The 19,250-nt window shown below is 48.2% G+C and overlaps 2 protein-coding genes across 3 annotated transcripts in view; both read right to left on the bottom strand.

The window, feature by feature from the left end:
* Positions 1–19,250, bottom strand: part of LOC143955528 (uncharacterized) — a 240,998-nt gene that overhangs the window by 57,818 nt on the left and 163,930 nt on the right. The window lies entirely within an intron of this gene.
* LOC143955802 (uncharacterized) lies at positions 585–19,109 on the bottom strand. 2 transcript variants are annotated; one of them, XM_077465922.1, is made up of 5 exons: positions 9,734–9,798; positions 9,007–9,116; positions 8,160–8,294; positions 7,169–7,304; positions 585–6,853 (listed from the first exon to the last, which is right to left on the bottom strand). In XM_077465922.1, exons 2-5 carry the CDS (start codon positions 9,088–9,090, stop codon positions 5,931–5,933), a joined length of 1,278 nt encoding a protein of 425 aa, XP_077322048.1. In that variant the 5' UTR covers positions 9,091–9,116; positions 9,734–9,798; the 3' UTR covers positions 585–5,930. The 2 variants fall into 2 exon arrangements, with proteins under 2 accessions (XP_077322048.1, XP_077322049.1); XM_077465923.1 differs by lacking the exons at positions 7,169–7,304; positions 8,160–8,294; positions 9,007–9,116; positions 9,734–9,798 and adding exons at positions 17,230–18,101; positions 19,002–19,109 and having other exon boundaries at positions 585–6,569.

The following is a 19,250-nucleotide window of genomic DNA, read 5'->3' as shown; positions in this document are numbered from 1 at the left end:
AAAAATGCTATAAAACTATCCCTATTTTGTAAACACAAATCAATAATCGCTTATTGCGTTTTTTTTTACCAAAAATATGTAGAAGAATACGTATCGGCCTAAACTGAGGGAAAAAAATGTTTTTTTTATATATTTTTGGGGGATATTTATTATAACAAAAAGTAAAAAATAATGCGTTTTTTTCAAAATTGTCGCTCTATTTTTGTTTATAGCGCAAAAAATAAAAACCGCAGGGGCGATCAAATACCACCAAAAGAAAGCTCTATTTGTGGGAAAAAAAAGGACGTCAATTTTGTTTGGGAGCCACGTCGCACGACAGCGCAATTGTCAGTTAAAGCGACGCAGTGCCGAATCGCAAAAAGTGGTCTGGTCTTTGACCAGCAAATTGGTCCGGTCTGAAAGTGGTTAAGAATTAACCGGGTTTTTGGTAGCAGATAGCTGCTATTCTACGTAAAACGATGGGGGGGGGGGGCAAGGGGGGCTGTCCGCAAGTTGTATAAATTGTGTGGTGCTTCAAAGTCCGTTCTTTCTTTTCCAAATACATTCTAAATGTTAGAAAAGTAATAAAAGACAATAAAAAAAAATCTGAAGGCAGACATTTATTAATCAAATCACAAACAATGAGGTTAGTTTAGTATGTACAGTATGTCATAATTTGTTAATAAAATTATTATTATTTTTTTTCAATAGATCATTATTATACGGCAAATATTAAGTTTTGCGCAACAAAAAGCCCTATTTTCCAATTTCCTCCAGCAGGTGGCACTCTCCAAGCAAAAGCGGCTGTCCGAGATATCTGATAACACAACTACTGGACTCAGATTTTCGTGTGGACTGATCTGCCCAGCTTTTCATCCATAAGCAACATCTAGCTCCTCTCTTATTGTAGTTCTTTCCTATGGGTTCTTCACTGAAGAGCGGGGGAGATCAGACTACACTGCAGGAGGGACTCAACCCGGCTGCAACACAGTCCCTATCGCTCTACTAGCAGAGTAAACCATACAGAACCGTGTGAATTTCGATGTCCTTGGTGAACTCAGATTCCCTTATGAAGTGCTGATTACAAAAAGATCAGAGGAGCGCTCAGCCCTTGTTTTCTGAAGTGTAGGAGGTGGTATAAAAAAGTTTTCGGGACTAACAACTTTATTGATCTACGTTTACATACTATCACCTTCAAAATAGTCCCCTTGCACAGCAATACAGCGCTCACAGCGTTCCTGCCCCTTCTGGAATGTGCCCTGGAAGTCTTCTTCTCAAAGCGTTTCAACCACAGGTTGCCCAATGGTGTAGACATTTTTGGGAGGCTTAAGCATGTTGAAGGTCTTCCTGATCTCTTGACCCCTTCCAGTGATGTCCTCTTGCACAGCAATACAGTGCTCTTAGCATTCCTGTCACTTCTGGAATGTGCCCTGGAAGTCTTTTTTTCAAAGCGTTTCAAGCACAGGTTGCCGAATGCTTTGGACATTTTCGGGGTTGAGCGCGTTGAAGGTCTTCCGGATCTCTCGTCGTCTTCCAGTGATGTCCTCTTGCACAGCAATACAGTGCTCTTAGCATTCCTGTCACTTCTGGAATGTGCCCTGGAAGTCTTCTTTTCCAAGCGTTTCAAACCACAGGTTTCCGAACGGTGTACATTTTTGGAGGTTTAAGCTTGTTGAAGGTCTTCCTGATCTCTCGGCCCCTTCCAGTGATGTCCTCTTGCACAGCAATACAGCGCTTCCATCGTTCCTGTCACTTCTGGAATGTGTCCCGGAAGTCTTCTTTTCAAAGCGTTTCAAGCACAGGTTGCTGAATGCTTTGGACATTTTCGTGGGTTGAGCGCGTTGACGGTCTGCCTGATCTCTTGTCGTCTTCCAGTGATGTCCCCTTGCACAGCAATACACCGCTCCCAGCGTTCCTGACGCTTCTGGAATGTGTCCTGGAAGTCTTCTTTTCGAAGTGTGTCAAGCGCAGGTTGCCAAATGGTTTAGACCAGGGGTAGGCCACCTGGGGCCTCTCCAGCTGTTGTGGAACTACATTTCCCTTGAGGCATTGCAAGGCTGGCAGTTACAATTCCTCCCAGAGGCATGATGGGACTTGTAGTTCTGCAACAGTTGGAGGGCCCCAGGTTGCCTACCCCTGGTTTAGACATTTTTGGAGTTTGAGCTCGTTGAAGGTCTTCCTGATCTCTCGTTGGCTTCCAGTGATGTCCCCTTGCACAGCAATACAGCGCTTCCAGTGTTCCCGCCACTTCTGGAATGTATCCTGGAAGTCTTCTTTTTGAACCGTGTCAAGTACAGGTTGCCGAATGGTTTAGACCAGTGGTAGGCAACCTGGAGCCCTCCAGCTGTTGTGTAACTATATTTCCCATGAGTCATCGCAAGGCTGGCAGTTACAATTACTCCCAGAGGAATGAGTTGAGTCGAGTTGAGTTGTATCTGTATATAGTATGGTCATTTACCCCAAAGGGTCCAGACACGCTTACAAACACATACACATACTAGGGCCAATTTATAGACAGGATCTGATTTAACCTACCAGCATGTCTTTGGAGTGTGGGAGGAAACCAAAGTAACCGGAGGAAACCCACGCAGGCACAAGGAGAACATGCAAACACCAGGCAGATGGTGTCGTGGTTGGGATTTGAATCAGCGACCCTATTGCTGCTAGGTGAAAGTGCTAACCACTACACCACTATGCTGCATGATGGGACATGTAGTTCTGCAACAGCTGGAGGGCCCCAGGTTGCCTACCCCTGCTTTAGACATTTTTCGAGGTTGAGCTCCTTGAAGGTCTTCCTGATCTCTGGTTGGCTTCCAGTAATGTCCCCTTGCACAGCAATACAGCGCTCATAGCTTTCCTGCCACTTCTAAAATGTGCCCTGGAAGTCTTCTTTTCGAAGCATGTCAAGCACAAGTTGCCTAATGCTTTGGACATTTTCGGGGTTGAGCTTGTTGAAGGTCTTTCTGATCTATCATCGTCTTCCAGTGATGTCCCCTTGCACAGCAATACAGCGCTCGTAGCGTTCCTGACGCTTCTGGAATGTGCCCTGGAAGTCTTCTTTTTGAAGCGTTTCAACCACAGGTTGCCAAATAGTGTAGACATTTTTGGAGGTTTAAGCTTGTTGAAGGTCTTCCTGATCTCTCATCGCCTTCCAGTGATGTCCTCTTGCACAGCAATACAGCGCTTCCATCGTTCCTGTCACTTCTGGAATGTGTCCTGGAAGTCTTCTTTTTGAAGCGTTTCAAGCACAGGTTGCCGAATGCTTTGGACATTTTCGGGGTTGAGCTTGTTGAAGGTCTTCCTGATCTCTCATCGCCTTCCAGTGATGTCCTCTTGCACAAGAATACACTGCTCCCAGCATTCCCGCCACTTCTGGAATGTGCCCTGGAAGTCTTCCTTTCAAAGCGTGTCAAGCACAAGTTGCCAAATACTTTGGACATTTTCGGGTGTTGAGCTTGTTGAACGTCTTTCTGATCTCTCGTAGGCTTCCAGTGATGTCCCCTTGCACAGCAATACGGCGCTCTTAGCGCTCCTGCCACTTCTGGAATGTGCCCTGAAAAGTCTTCTTTTCTAAGCGTTTCAAGAACAGGTTGCCGAATGGTTTCGACATTTTTGTAGGTTTAAGCTCATTGAAGGTCTTCCTTATCTCTTGTCATCTTCCAGTGATGTCCCCTTGCACAGCAATACAGCGCTTTTGGCGTTACTTCTGAAATGTATCCTGGAAGTCTTCTTTTGAAGCATGTCAAGTACAGGTTGCCGAATGGTTTGGACAACTGGAGGACCCCAGGTTGCCTACCCCTGGTTTAGACATTTTTGGAGTTTGAGCTTGTTGAAGGTCTTCCTGATCTCCCGTCGTCTTCCAGCGATGTCCCCTTGCACAGCAATATAGCGCTTTCAGCGTTCTTGCCACATCTGGAATGTGTCCTGGAAGTCTTCTTTTCGAAGCGTGTCAAGCACAGGCTGCCAAATGGTTTAGACCAGGAGTAGGCCACCTGGGGCCCTCCAGCTGTTGTGGAAGTACATTTCCCATGAGGCATTGCAAGGCTGGCAGTTACAATTCCTCCCAGAGGCATGATGGGACTTGTAGTCTTGTAGTGAGCTTATTGAACGTCTTTCTGATCTCTCGTAGGCTTCCAGTGATGTCCCCTTGCACAGCAATACAGCGTTCTTAGCGTTCCTGCCACTTCTGGAATGTGCCCTAAAAAATCTTCTATTCGAAGTGTTTCAAGAACAGGTTGCGGAATGGTTTCGACATTTTTGTAGGTTTAAGCTCATTGAAGGTCTTCCTGATCTCTTGTCATCTTCCAGTGATGTCCCCTTGCACAGCAATACAGTGCTTTCAGCGTTCTTGCCACTTTTGGAATGTGTCCTGGAAGTCTTCTTTTCGAAGCGTGTCAAGCACAGGTTGCCAAATGGTTTAGACCAGGAGTAGGCCACCCGGGGCCCTCCAGCTGTTGTGGAACTAAATTTCTCATGAGGCATTGCAAGGCTGGCGGTTACAATTCCTCCCAGAGGCATGATGGGACTTTTAGTTCTGCAACAGCTGGAGGGCCCCAGGTTGCCTACCCCTGCTTTAGACATTTTTCGAGGTTGAGCTCCTTGAAGGTCTTCCTGATCTCTCGTTGGCTTCCAGTAATGTCCCCTTGCACAGCAATACAGCGATCTTAGCTTTCCTGACACTTCTAGAATGTGGCCTGGAAGTCTTCTTTTCGAAGCATGTCAAGCACAAGTTGCCAAATGCTTTGGACATTTTCGTAGGTTTAAGCTCATTGAAGGTCTTCCTGAGCTCTTGTCATCTTCCAGTGATGTCCCCTTGCACAGCAATACAGCGCTTTTTGCGTTACTTCTGAAATGTATCCTGGAAGTCTTCTTTTGAAGCATGTCAAGTACAGGTTGCCGAATGGTTTGGACAACTGGAGGACCCCAGGTTGCCTACCCCTGGTTTAGACATTTTTGGAGTTTGAGCTTGTTGATGGTCTTCCTGATCTCCCGTCGTCTTCCAGTGATGTCCCCTTGCACAGCAATATAGCGCTTTCAGCATTCTTGCCACATCTGGAATGTGTCCTGGAAGTCTTCTTTTCGAAGCGTGTCAAGCACAGGCTGCCAAATGGTTTAGACCAGGATTAGGCCACCTGGGGCCCTCCAGCTGTTGTGGAACTAAATTTCCCATGAGGCACTGCAAGGCTGGCAGTTACAATTCCTCCCAGAGGCATGATGGGACTTGTAGTTTTGCAACAGCTGGAGGGCCCCAGGTGGCCTACCACTGGTTAAGACATTTTTGGAGGCGGAGCTCGTTGAAGGTTTTCCTGATCTCTTGTTGGCTTCCAGTGATGTCCCCTTGCACACCAATACAGTGCTTCCAGCGTTCCTGCCGCTTCTGGAATGTTTCCTGGAAATCTTCTTTTCAAAGTGTGTAAAGCACAGGTTGCCAAATGGTTTAGACCGGGGGTAGGCAACCTGGGGCCCTCCAGTTGTTGTGGAACTACATTTCCCATGAGGCATTGGTTTAGACATTTTTGGAGGTGGAGCTCGTTGAAGGTCTTCCTGATCTCTCGTAGGCCTCCAGTGATGTTCTTCCGCCCTTGAAGTGCGCGTGCCACTCAAAACACCTCGAACGACTCACTGCAGCATCATCGTAAACTTGGTGAATCATGTCAAATGTCTCTGTGGCAGATTTGCCCAGTTTCACGCAGAATTTCACGTTTGCCCTTTGTTCTAACTTGCTGTCCATGATGGAAACGCAGACGTGGTAATGCACGTGGTCAGAATAGCAGCAGTTGCACAGCTCCCTGATGTACACGGGATGATGTCTTTCGGCACACTGACTTACTGTATGAAGGTCGGTACTCCCTGTTGGAGTGTTACCAAAGTAGTCTCGAAATGTTTTGATACCACCTCGTATATCACGAAGTACCTCTTTCTCTTTATGAGGTCTAATTTCGAAATAGGATTCATACAGAAGACATTTCCTGCATTTGGGACTCTATTACACCTCGAGGGTTGTGCGGGTTCTCCGATGTTTGGTAAGACAAAACGCCTGCAATAAAACATTTCCCGCACTCAGAGCAGGAATATGGCTGCTCCCCTGTCTGAGATCTGCGATGTTTGACAATTTCAGATCTCTGTGGACATTTCCCGCACTCGGGGCAGGAAAACTGCTTTTCCCACGTGTGACATACCTGATGTTCAGCGAGAGTGGACTTTCGCGAAAAACATTTTTCGCACACAGGACAGAGAAACGGCTTCTCACCCGTGTGAGACCTCTGATGTATGTTAAGATTGTACTTCTGTGAAAAACATTTTCCGCACTCAGGACAGGCATACGGCTTCTCACCCGTGTGAGATCTCTGATGTATAACAAGGTCTGATTTCCGCGGAAAACTTTTCCCACACTCACGGCAAGAATATGGCTTCTCGCCAGTGTGCAATCTCTGATGTCTGGATAGGCAGGACTTCTGTGAAAAACATTTCCCGCACTGAGGACAGGAATACGGCTTTTCACCTGTGTGAGCTCTGTAATGTATGAGCAGTTCTGATTTATAAAAAAAACATTTCCCGCACTCAGAACAAGAATTAATCTCCTCCCCCGTGTGAGATCTCTGATGTACAGAAAGACTTAATTCACTACTGAAACTTTCCCCACAATCTGGACAGGAAAAATGATTCTTCCCCTGAATTCCGGCCCCATCCCCCACAGTACGAGGTTGCTCAGAGTCGGAGGGATTCCATGGTCTATCCACACTGTGAAGTCCACCATCCATAGTGGAGATCATTGTCTTTTCTCCTCCACAATCTCCTGTGATGTCCTCATCTTCCATTCTACAACCTGCAGATAAAGTGAGACGATCCTTTGAGGGTTTCTCCATGGCGTGTCCTGGAAAAATATAAAAACATCACCAATAGATATGAGAGGGTTAGTTCACTTCCATCAAGATCCCATCTGGATCAGGTAGATATGAGTGAGGAGATGTTCTCTGTGGAGGTCCCAACCAGCCGGGACTTTTCCCCCCTCTTCAGTCAAAGGTTCTTTGGTCCTCCTCCCAGATCACTTCTACATTTACACAGCCTTGTCAGAAGAGCAGGAACCAATGGGGGCTGGGAGGTCCATGCTCTTCACACAAGCACAAGTGTAGGCCAATCAGTGAGCAGTAACAGAGCAGAGATAAGAGAAGAATATATGATGGGTCACCTGTGCTGATCTCTGTAGGAGTGTCCTCCTCTATGAATGTCCTCGTCATTCCAGCCTCCTCCGTATATTGCTGATCATCCCTCACATACGTCTCTTCTACTTCACACTCAACTTTTATGTTCATCAGATCTTCACCCTAAACCAACAGAATGGCAGAAAATCACATCTGTAACATAGAAGTATTTATGATGTGAGATCACATAGAAAATATCATCTTGTAGAGTCCACACATCATCTCCACATGTCAGAGTGTTCAATCACTTTATGTTCCCGACCCTCAACTCCACCTACCTGATGATGGTGGGGGATGGTGTGACCTCCCTGTGTGGAATCCCGGGAATACAGAGGACGGGGACATCTCTCTGGTGGGTTCCTGGTATTTGGTGGCTCCATCATATCCTTGTGTCCTTCTGAAAACTCCTCCATGACTCCATACTCCTCATCCTCCTCTTTATACTCTTCTTTAACATCAATAATAATATAATCTCTGATGTTTCCACTCTAAGTAAATTAAAAAAACATTCAATGTAATAAACAGTCTTGTGTATAAATCATAACTACCAATAATTGTTCCTCATCTACCTGATGATGGTGGGGGATGGTGTGACCTTCCTGTGTGGAATCCCGGGAATACAGAGGACGGGGACATCTCTCTGGTGGGTTCCCATTACTGGATCCATCTGTAGGAAACACACACACTGACTGAATACATTGTTTCTATGTGTTTATCAGATGATGGGGGATCTAGGTGGAGCCTCCGTACTGCTCTCTCCTTTACAATAAAGTCTCCTCTTACCCGGTGATGTGAGGGGCGGCTGATTGTCCATCATGACGTCCTTGTAGAGATCCTTGTGTCCTTCTAAATACTCCTACATAGGAAAATAGACAGTGACACTACTCAGGAACCTGATACTTATGATACAGTCACCATCCAGACACATCCCTTGTCTGTTACTGGATAATGTCCCAGAATTCCCAGAATCCTCCTCACCTCTCCTGTCAGCAGCTCCATCATCTTCTTGGTGACTTCTAGAATCTTCTCCATGTTGTGTCTCTCAGGTTTTAAGGAGTCACATGGAGGCACTGTGATGGTCATATGATCACCGGACTTCACAAGAGGAAATCTCTGTATTGAGAAACCAATAGGAATATCATGTTAGAATCCCAGAATCCTCCTCACCTCTCCGGTCAGGTCTGTGTTTTTATTAATAGAGATAAGAGTGATGTCATGTGACCTCCCAGAATCCTCCTCACCTCTCCGGTCAGGTCTGTGTTTTATTAATAGAGATAAGAGTGATGTCATGTGACCTCCCTGAATCCTCCTCACCTCTCCGGTCAGGTCTGTGTTTTATTAATAGAGATAAGAGTGATGTCATGTGACCTCCCAGAATCCTCCTCACCTCTCCGGTCAGGTCTGTGTTTTATTAATAGAGATAAGAGTGATGTCATGTGACCTCCCAGAATCCTCCTCACCTCTCCGGTCAGGTCTGTGTTTTATTAATAGAGATAAGAGTGATGTCATGTGACCTCCCAGAATCCTCCTCACCTCTCCGGTCAGGTCTGTGTTTTATTAATAGAAATAAGAGTGATGTCATGTGACCTCCCAGAATCCTCCTCACCTCTCCGGTCAGGTCTGTGTTTTATTAATAGAGATAAGAGTGATGTCATGTGACCTCCCAGAATCCTCCTCACCTCTCCAGTCAGGTCTGTGTTTTATTAATAGAGATAAGAGTGATGTCATGTGACCTCCCAGAATCCTCCTCACCTCTCCGGTCAGGTCTGTGTTTTATTAATAGAGATAAGAGTGATGTCATGTGACCTCCCAGAATCCTCCTCACCTCTCCGGTCAGCAGGTAGATGATCTCCAGGGTGAAGTTTAGTATCCTCTCGGTCATGTGACTCCGGTTCTCCTCCATCCTCATTGGTCATGTGATCTATATAGGACTCCCTGTAGACCAATAATTGATAACAGAGAATGATCTGGACTGTACTGGTTGTATAATATAAGGATGGGGATGTATGGGGGGGGGGCAATATGAGGGTTTCTATCATGGAAGAACGGTCCCCAGTGGGATTACACACAGAGGAACATTCCGTTTAGGGTTTGCTTTATTTACGGTAGTGAGGAGCCTCTTACCCTTTGGCCTGCCGGATCAGAAATTTCATTTTCTATGTAGAGTCTGTTTTATTTTTTATTTGCTTTTCATCCACCAGCAAATAAAGTTAAATAAGTTTCCCCTTATGTATATAATATATATATATATATATATATATAATATATATATATATCTCACATCCTCCCTGGTAATAAAAGTCATATAATCTGTTACTATAGACTGATGAGGTGATTGGTGGGAAAGGTGACACATCCTTGAAATGAAGAGAATGTTCCGGCCCTGTAAGTGGGGGAATGTTCTGCCCCTGAAGGGGTTAAGCTAGGTTCCTACACTATATATGTGTGTATCATCATCTGCTGGAGGTAAAAGACGTCACAGTGACTATGGAGGAAGAGGACGGACATGACGGGGGGTTACTGGGTGTAAATAGAAAATAAGATCTTATTACCTCCTCTACTGCCACTTCCAGCGATGTTTCCTCTCTACTTCCTCCCGACTCACCTCTCACCCGGGACTTCCTATTTATACATGACATCACTTCCTGTCTTCCATAGAGACTTCCTGTCAGGGAATAAGTGAGATCACCACCTTGTGGAGCTCAGAGGAACTGCAGCCCCCGAGAAACGTCTCGTAGTGTGAACACGGCCTTGTGCTGTGTGTGTATGTACTGGATATCCTTATAGACGGGGGTCACCTCCACTCCCACCAAGGGGCAGAGAAATATATTACTGATCAGGATGAGCGGAGGGATTTTGGCAACAAAACTTGAGTAGGGATTTAGTCAAAATGAGGTCTAAATACTTCTATGAGGCACGTCTTAGGTGAAATTTGCTTGTAAGAACCTATCTACCTCGATGAAGACCTTCCCATGTAGTCTTGCAAGACCTTTGATGCTCTCATTCTTCCAGAGGAGACTCAGGCAGTGGTGGAATGGGTGATCTTGGTTACCTCTCACTATCGTTATCAGATGTACACAGCAGCAGGAAGTCTACCTCCGCTGCAGCAGAGCTGTCGGGCAGATTCGGTCCAATACCCCCAGTACATCCTTTTTTTTCTTTCAGTATGTCCCACCTCATGCACATGGATGAAGGAAGAACCCCAGCAGAGAAGGAAGGGTAGAAATAGCACCGGATCCCCAGGATTTGGTGGCGGGGTATTAGCCAGGTATAAGAGGAATGAACCTTCACCAGGGGAGGGTAAAGCAGAGACAGAACCCCCCCAGCTTGGAAACAAAAGATCACCAGGGTCCAGGTCGCGTGCAAAATAATTTCTTACTGTGTTTTTCTGCCTCTTAGTAACCATCTCCATGAGCGCCTGCAATTCTCCCTTTCACCCTTCGTATCATTTGTTTGGAATGAGCTGCATGCATTATTTGCCGTTATGCGTACTGCTCAATGCACACTACAGATCACATGCGTCGTCCCTAGTCCATCTCAGAAGCGAGCAAGAGAGGGTGGCTATGTTCCCACATACTGTAGGTCCATAGAAAACCAACATAGCCACCCTCTGTCACAGCCCTTCTAAACTAGGGTTCCATGGAACGCTAGGGTCCATCCGGGGGTTTCTAGGGTTTCCTTGAGCTATGGCTGATTGTTCTCCTTTCCGATAATGCCTGTATAGTTTCAAGACCAACTCCACATTGCAGGGGTTGAGGTTTCGTTTCTTCTCGGTCGTGTGACTCTAGTCCTCCTCCATCCTTACTGGCCCCTCCAAAGGTTGCTAGAGGTTCCTTCAGCTATGGCTTTTTGACCTCCTATCTGATAATGCCTGTATATTTCAGGGTCAACTTTACTTGGCAGGGTTTGAGGTTTAGTATCTTCTCAGTCATGTGACTCTGGTCCTCCTCCATCCTCACTGGACCTCCAGAGGTTGCTAGGGGTTCCCTGACTGGTGGCTTTTTGATCTCCTATCTGATAATGCCTGTATATTTCAGGACCAACTCTACTTGGAAGAAGTTGAGGTTTAGTATCTTTTCAGTCATGTGACTCCGGTCCTTCTCCTTCCTCACTGGACCTCCAGAGGTTGCTAGGGGTTCCGTGACTGGTGGCTTTTTGATCTCCTATCTGATAATGCCTCTATATTTCAGGACCAACTCTACTTGGAAGAAGTTGAGGTTTAGTATCTTTTCAGTCATGTGACTCCGGTCCTTCTCCATCCTCACTGGACCTCCAGAGGTTGCTAGGGGTTCCCTGACTGGTGGCTTTTTGACCTCCTATCTGATAATGCCTGTATATTTCAGGACCAACTCTACTTGGAAGAAGTTGAGGTTTAGTATCTTCTCAGTCATGTGACTCTGGTCCTTCTCCATCCTCACTGGACCTCCAGAGGTTGCTAGGGGTTCCCTGACCTGTGGCTTTTTGATCTCCTATCTGATAATGCCTCTATATTTCAGGACCAACTCTACTTGGAAGAAGTTGAGGTTTAGTATCTTTTCAGTCATGTGACTCCGGTCCTTCTCCATTCTCATTGGTCATGTGATCTAAACCGGTTTCCTATAGACCAATAAGTGATAAAAATGGATTCTTTAAACTATGACTGATTGACCTCCTTTCTGATAATGTCTGTATGGTTTCAAGACCAACTCCACCTGGCAAGGGTTGAGGCTTAGTTTCTTCTTAGTCATGTGACTCCGGTCCTACTCCATCCTTACTGGACCTCAAGAGGTTTCTAAGGGTTACTTGAGCTATGGCTGATTGACCTATCTGATAATGCCTGTAAAGTTTCAAAACCAATCCTACTTGGCAGGAATTAAGGTTTAGTATCCTCTCAGTCATGTGACTCTGGTCCTCCTCCATCCTCACTGGACCTCCAGAGGTTGCTGGGGGTTCCCTGACCTATGGCTGATTGACCTCCTATCTGATAATGCCAGTATAGTTCAGGACCAATTCTACTTGGAAAGGTTTGAGGTTTAGTATCTTATCAGTCATGTATTCCATCCTCATTGGTCATGTGATCAGGTTTTCTATTGACCAATAACTGATTCCTTGATCTGTGGTTGATTGACTTCCTACCTGATAATGCCTATATAGTTTAAGGACCAACCCCTTGGCAGGGGTTCAGGTTTAATATCTTCCCAGTCACGTGACTCCAGTCCGTCTCCATCCTCATTGGTCACGTGATCAGGTTTTCTTTAGACCAATAATTGATAACAATTAATTCCTTGAAATATGGTTGATTGACCTCCTATCTGATAATGCCTGTATAGTTCAGGACCAAGCCCACTTGGCAAAACCAATAGCATTACACTAATAATTGATTAGCTGTCTGTAAGGGTGGCAGTCTTTCTATTTACCACAGATATAATTTTCCAATTGACCCCGCAATGCATTGGTTTTAGCAAGGGTTTTTCGTAAGTGAAAATTATTATTATTATTTTGGTCGGGTAGACTGGTGAAGAGTCGGTCGGGTAGACTGATGAAGAGTCGTTTTGGGCAGACTGGTGAAGAGTCCGTCAGGTAGACTGGTGAAGAGTCAATCGGTAAGGCTTGTAAAGAGTCGGTCGCGTAGACTGGTGAAGAGTCGGTCGCGTAGACTGGTGAAGAGTCGGTCGCGTAGACTGGTGAAGAGTCGGTCGCGTAGACTGGTGAAGAGTAAGTTGGGTAGACTGGTGAAGAGTCGGTCGGGTAGACTGGTGAAGAGTAAGTCGGGTAGACTGGTGAAGAGTCGGTCGCGTAGACTGGTGAAGAGTAAGTCGGGTAGACTGGTGAAGAGTCGGTCGCGTAGACTGGTGAAGAGTCGGTCGCGTAGACTGGTGAAGAGTAAGTTGGGTAGACTGGTGAAGAGTCGGTCGCGTAGACTGGTGAAGAGTAAGTCGGGTAGACTGGTGAAGAGTAAGTCGGGTAGACTGGTGAAGAGTAAGTCGGGTAGACTGGTGAAGAGTAAGTCGGGTAGACTGGTGAAGAGTAAGTCGGGTAGACTGGTGAAGAGTAAGTCGGGTAGACTGGTGAAGAGTAAGTCGGGTAGACTGGTGAAGAGTAAGTCGGGTAGACTGGTGAAGAGTCGGTCGCGTAGACTGGTGAAGAGTAAGTCGGGTAGACTGGTGAAGAGTAAGTCGGGTAGACTGGTGAAGAGTAAGTCGGGTAGACTGGTGAAGAGTAAGTCGGGTAGACTGGTGAAGAGTCGGTCGCGTAGACTGGTGAAGAGTAAGTCGGGTAGACTGGTGAAGAGTCGGTCGCGTAGACTGGTGAAGAGTAAGTTGGGTAGACTGGTGAAGAGTCGGTCGGGTAGACTGGTGAAGAGTAAGTTGGGTAGACTGGTGAAGAGTCGGTCGGGTAGACTGGTGAAGAGTAAGTTGGGTAGACTGGTGAAGAGTCGGTCGGGTAGACTGGTGAAGAGTAAGTTGGGTAGACTGGTGAAGAGTCGGTCGGGTAGACTGGTGAAGAGTAAGTTGGGTAGACTGGTGAAGAGTCGGTCGGGTAGACTGGTGAAGAGTCGGTCGGGTAGACTGGTGAAGAGTCGTCAGGTAAACTGGTGAAGAGTCGGTCGGGTAGACTGGTGAAGAGTTGTCAGGTAAACTGGTGAAGAGTCGGTCGGGTAGACTGGTGAAGAGTAGGGTAGACTGGTGAAGAGTCAGTCGGGTAGACTGGTGAAGAGTCGTTCCGGTAGACTGGTGAAGAGTCGTTCCGGTAGACGGGTGAAGAGTCGGTCGGGTAGACTGGTGAAGAGTCGGTCGGGTAGACTGGTGAAGAGTCGGTCGGGTAGACTGGTGAAGAGTCGGTCGGGTAGACTGGTGAAGAGTCGGTCGGGTAGACTGGTGAAGAAGTAGCCGGATGGGTTAGCATTTCCTACAGATGGTAGAGCTGGGTCAGTGTCTACAAGAGAGTTGGAGGTACTCCAGGATGCAGCTTACAACACTTCCTGAAGGGACTGATAGTTCTGAGTCCTTAAGGGGCTGATACATTTTCTCACTTAGAGACTGTCAGACAGTCGGGAGTTTAAGAATATAAATATTTAATGTCCAATTGTTTCATAATTTTTGCATTATATTTGCATGTTTAGCAGGTAAATATATGTTACATCAGAAAATTACATATTTTCCCCTTTCAGACAGCGGGTGGCGCTCTCCAGGCAACTGAAGCTTTCTGTGCAGGTTGGTAACTACTGTGTTTAGATTATTAGTCCGGTCGTGTAGTCTGATCTCCCCTTCTTTTCTTCCACAAGCTCCTCTCACAGCTTGATGTTTTCCTTTGAAGCCTCTGCTGATGATCAGGGGAGATCAGACTACACTGCTAGAGGGACCCAACCGGCAGTGACACCTCCTCCTTCTCTCTCCTAAAGGGACCCAACCAACAGTGACACCCCCTCCTCCTCTCTCCTAGAGGGACCCAACCAGCAGTGACACCCCCTCCTTCTCTCTCGTAGAGGAACCCAACCGGCAGTGACACCCCCTCCTCCTCTCTCCTAGAGGGACCCAACCAGCAGTGACACCCCCTCCTTCTCTCTCGTAGAGGAACCCAACCAGCAGTAACACCCCCTCTTCCTCTCTCCCAGAGGGACCCAACCAGCAGTGACACCCCCTCCTTCTCTCTCCTAGAGGAACCCAACCAGCAGTGACACCCCCTCCTCCTCTCTCCTAGAGGGACCCAACCGGCAGTGACGCCCCCTCCTTCTCTCTCCTAGAGGGACCCAACCGGCAGTGACACCCCCTCCTTCTCTCTCCTAGAGGAACCCAACCAGCAGTGACACCCCCTCCTTCTCTCTCCTAGAGGAACCCAACCAGCAGTGACACCCCCTCCTTCTCTCTCCTAGAGGGACCCAACCGGCAGTGACACCCCTCCTTCTCTCTCCTAGAGGGACCCAACCAGCAGTGACAACCCCTCCTTCTCTCTCCTAGAGGGACCCAACCAGCAGTGACACCCCCTCCTTCTCTCTCCTAGAGGAACCCAACCAGCAGTGACACCCCCTCTTCCTCTCTCCTAGAGGGACCCAACCAGCAGTGACACCCCCTCCTTCTCGCTCCTAGAGGAACCCAACCAACAGTGACACCCCCTCCTTCTCTCTCCTAGAGGGACCCAACCAGCAGTGACACCCCCTCCTTCTCTCTCCTAGAGGGACCCAACCAGCAGTGACACCCCCTCCTCCTCTTTCCTAGAGGGACCCAACCAGCAGTGACACCCCCTCCTTCTCTCTCCTAGAGAGACCCGACCAGCCATGACACCGCCTCCTTCTCTCTCCTAGAGGGACCCAACCGGCAGTGACACCCCCTCCTTCTCTCTCCTAGAGGGACCCAACCAGCAGTGACACCCCCTCCTTCTCTCTCCTAGAGGGACCCAACCGGCAGTGACACCTCCTCCTTCTCTCTCCTAGAGGGACCCAACCGGCAGTGACACCCCCTCCTTCTCTCTCCTAGAGGGACCCAACCAGCAGTGACACCCCCTCCTTCTCTCTCCTAGAGGGACCCAACCGGCAGTGACACCTCCTCCTTCTCTCTCCTAGAGGGACCCAACCAGCAGTGACACCCCCTCCTTCTCTCTCCTAGAGGGACCCAACCAGCAGTGACACCCCCTCCTCCTCTTTCCTAGAGGGACCCAACCAGCAGTGACACCCCCTCCTTCTCTCTCCTAGAGAGACCCGACCAGCCATGACACCGCCTCCTTCTCTCTCCTAGAGGGACCCAACCGGCAGTGACACCCCCTCCTTCTCTCTCCTAGAGGGACCCAACCAGCAGTGACACCCCCTCCTTCTCTCTCCTAGAGGGACCCAACCGGCAGTGACACCCCCTCCTTCTCTCTCCTAGAGGGACCCAACCGGAAGTGACACCCCCTCCTTCTCTCTCCTAGAGGGACCCAACCGGCAGTGACACCCCCTCCTTCTCTCTCCTAGAGGGACCCAACCGGCAGTGACACCCCCTCCTTCTCTCTCCTAGAGGGACCCAACCGGCAGTGACACCCCCTCCTTCTCTCTCCTAGAGGGACCCAACCAGCAGTGACACCCCCCTCCTTCTCTCTCCTAGAGGGACCCAACCGGCAGTGACACCCCCTCCTTCTCTCTCCTAGAGGGACCCAACCGGCAGTGACACCCCCTCCTTCTCTCTTCTAGAGGGACCCAACCGGCAGTGACACTCCCTCCTTCTCTCTCCTAGAGGGACCCAACCAGCAGTGACACCCCCTCCTTCTCTCTTCTAGAGGGACCCAACCGGCAGTGACACCCCCTCCTTCTCTCTCCTAGAGGGACCCAACCGGAAGTGACACCCCCTCCTTCTCTCTCCTAGAGGGACCCAACCGGCAGTGACACCCCCTCCTTCTCTCTCCTAGAGGGACCCAACCAGCAGTGACACCCCCTCCTTCTCTCTCCTAGAGGAACCCAACCAGCAGTGACACCCCCTCCTTCTCTCTCCTAGAGGGACCCAACCGGCAGTGACACCCCCTCCTTCTCTCTCCTAGAGGGACCCAACCGGCAGTGACACCCCCTCCTTCTCTCTCCTAGAGGGACCCAACCAGCAGTGACACCCCCTCCTTCTCTCTTCTAGAGGGACCCAACCGGCAGTGACACCCCCTCCTTCTCTCTCTCCTAGAGGGACCCAACCGGCAGTGACACCCCCTCCTTCTCTCTCTCCTAGAGGGACCCAACCGGCAGTGACACCCCCTCCTTCTCTCTCCTAGAGGGACCCAACCAGCAGTGACACCTCCGCCTTCTCTCTCCTAGAGGGATCCAACCGGCAGTGACACCCCCTCCTTCTCTCTCCTAGAGGGACCCGACCGGCAGGGACACCCCCTCCTTCTCTCTCCTAGAGGGACCCAACCGTGTTTTCTGAGGTGTATATCAAGGTCAGGTTCTTCCTAGTTTTAGATCTCTGATGTACGGCAACATGTGATCCATATAGAAGATGTTTCCTGAACTCAGGAATCTAAATCACCTTGAGGGTTGTGTGGGTTCTCCGATGTTTGGTAAGACTTCTGTGGAAAACATTTCCCGCACTCAGGACTCAATTGCAGCTTCTTTTATGTGAGATTTTTGATGTTTGACAAGCTTTGATTTCCTTGGATAACATTTCCCGCACACAGTACAGGAAAACCGCTTTTCCCGCGTGTGGCATATCTGATGTTCAGTAAGATTGGACTTCCTTGAAAAGCATTTCCCGCACTCAAGGCAGGAATACGGCTTCTCGCCCGTGTGAGACTTCTGATGTGTGTTAAGATTGGACTTCTGCGAAAAACTTTTCCCGCACTCGGGGCAGGAATACGGCCTCTCCCCCGTGTGAGATCTCTGATGTATAACAAGTTCTGATTTCCGTGTATAACATTTTCCGCACTCGGGGCAGGAATACGGCTTCTCACCCGTGTGGAGCCTCTGATGTCTGGAAAGACTGGCCCTATCTGAAAAACGTTTCCCGCACTCAGGGCAGGAATACGGCTTCTCCCCCGTGTGACACCTTTGATGTATAACGAGTTCTGATTTTTGTGGGAAGCATTTCCCGCACTCATTACAGGGATACGGCTTCTCTCCCGTGTGAGATCGCCGATGTCTGACCAGTTCTGATTTATGAAGAAAATATTTCCCGCACTCAGAACAGGAATGAAGCTTCTCCCCCGTATGATATCTCTGATGTACAATAAGACTTAGTTCAGAGCTAAAACTTTCCCCACATTCAGGACAGGAACATGTCTTCTCCTCCTGAACTCCGGCCCCATCCCCCACAGTACGAGGTTGCTCAGAGTCGGAGGGACTCCATGGTCTATCCACACTGTGAAGTCCACCATCCATAGTGGAGATCATTGTCTTTTCTTCTCCACAATCTCCTGTGATGTCCTCATCTTCCATTCTACAACCTGGAGATAAAGTGAGACGATCCTTTGAGGGTTTCTCCATGGCGTGTCCTGGAAAAATATAAAAACATCATCAATAGATATGAGAGGGTTAGTTCACTTCCATCAAGATCCCATCTGGATCAGGTAGATATGAGTGAGGAGATGTTCTCTGTGGAGGTCCCAACCAGCCGGGACTTTTCCCCCCTCTTCAGTCCTTTGGTCCTCCTCCCAGATCACTTCTGCATTTACACAGCCTTGTCAGAAGAGCAGGAACCAATGGGGGCTGGGAGGTCCATGCTCTTCACACAACCACAAGCCTAGGCACTGGGTCATGTGACCTCTGATAGACAAGAGGGTCAAAGTTCCGGCCCTTTACCATAGAACAAGTGACCATAGGCCTAGGCTTCTGGTGATATGCAGTGCTGGAGGGAGCTTGCTTCAGGATTTTTTCCAGAAATGGTAAGGGATTCAGTTTTCGCATTACTCTTTACTTTTCATCCCCTCAAGACTGTTAGCCCTTGTACACACGGTCGGATAATCTGTCGGATTGCGTCTTATCGGACCGTGTCGTCGGATAATCCGACTGTGTGTGGTATGCATCGGACTGATTCCGTCCGAATCTCCGTCCGACCCAATTTTCCAACATGTTGGAAATATTTCCCGACCAACTGGGCCGGACGGACCTAATCCGATCATGTGTAGAACATTTTCATCGGACAAAGTGCCACGCATGCTCAGATCAAATTCCTACATCAAAGCTATTGGCTACTAGCCTGAATGTAGTCCCATCGTAACGAAATTACGTCATCACGTTCTGAAAGATCGGATTTTTCGCCAACTTAGTCCGACCGTGTGTATGCAACAGTTTCGGACAAAATCCGACGGACAAAATCCGACGGATTTGGTTGTGGAAATCTCCGACCGTGTGTACAGGGGCTTAGAGTAATAGAGTTTTATATCATGACTTACCTGTGCTGATCTCTGTAGGAGTGTCCTCCTCTTTGAATGTCCTCATCATTCCAGCCTCCTCCATATATTTCAGATCATCCTTCACATACCTCTCTTCTACTTCACCCTCTATTTTTATTTTAATAATATCTTCACCCTAAACCAACAGAATGGCAGAAAATAACATCTGTAACATAGAAGTATTTATGATGTGAGATCACATAGAAAATATCATCTTGTAGAGTCCACACATCATCTCCACATGTCAGA

The sequence above is a fragment of the Lithobates pipiens genome, unplaced genomic scaffold (genome assembly GCF_037356315.1).
Source record: "Lithobates pipiens isolate NorthernLeopardFrog02 unplaced genomic scaffold, aLitPip1_a1.2 Scaffold_35, whole genome shotgun sequence".
In the NCBI taxonomy this organism is placed as follows: Eukaryota; Metazoa; Chordata; class Amphibia; order Anura; family Ranidae; genus Lithobates; species Lithobates pipiens.
Note: the sequence above shows the minus strand (reverse complement) of the source record. Positions and strands in the feature narration are given on the sequence as shown.

Coding starts and splice junctions, on each gene's coding strand:
- LOC143955802 (XM_077465923.1), bottom strand. CDS start 19,065: ATGGAGGAGGCTGGAATGATGAGGACATTCAAAGAGGAGGACACTCCT. Junction 18,102..19,001: donor TCCTACAGAGATCAGCACAG/GTAAGTCATGAT, acceptor ATATTTTTCCAG/GACACGCCATGGAGAAACCC. Junction 6,570..17,229: donor TCAAACATCAAAAATCTCAC/ATAAAAGAAGCT, acceptor CAGAGATCTCAC/ACGGGGGAGGAGATTAATTC.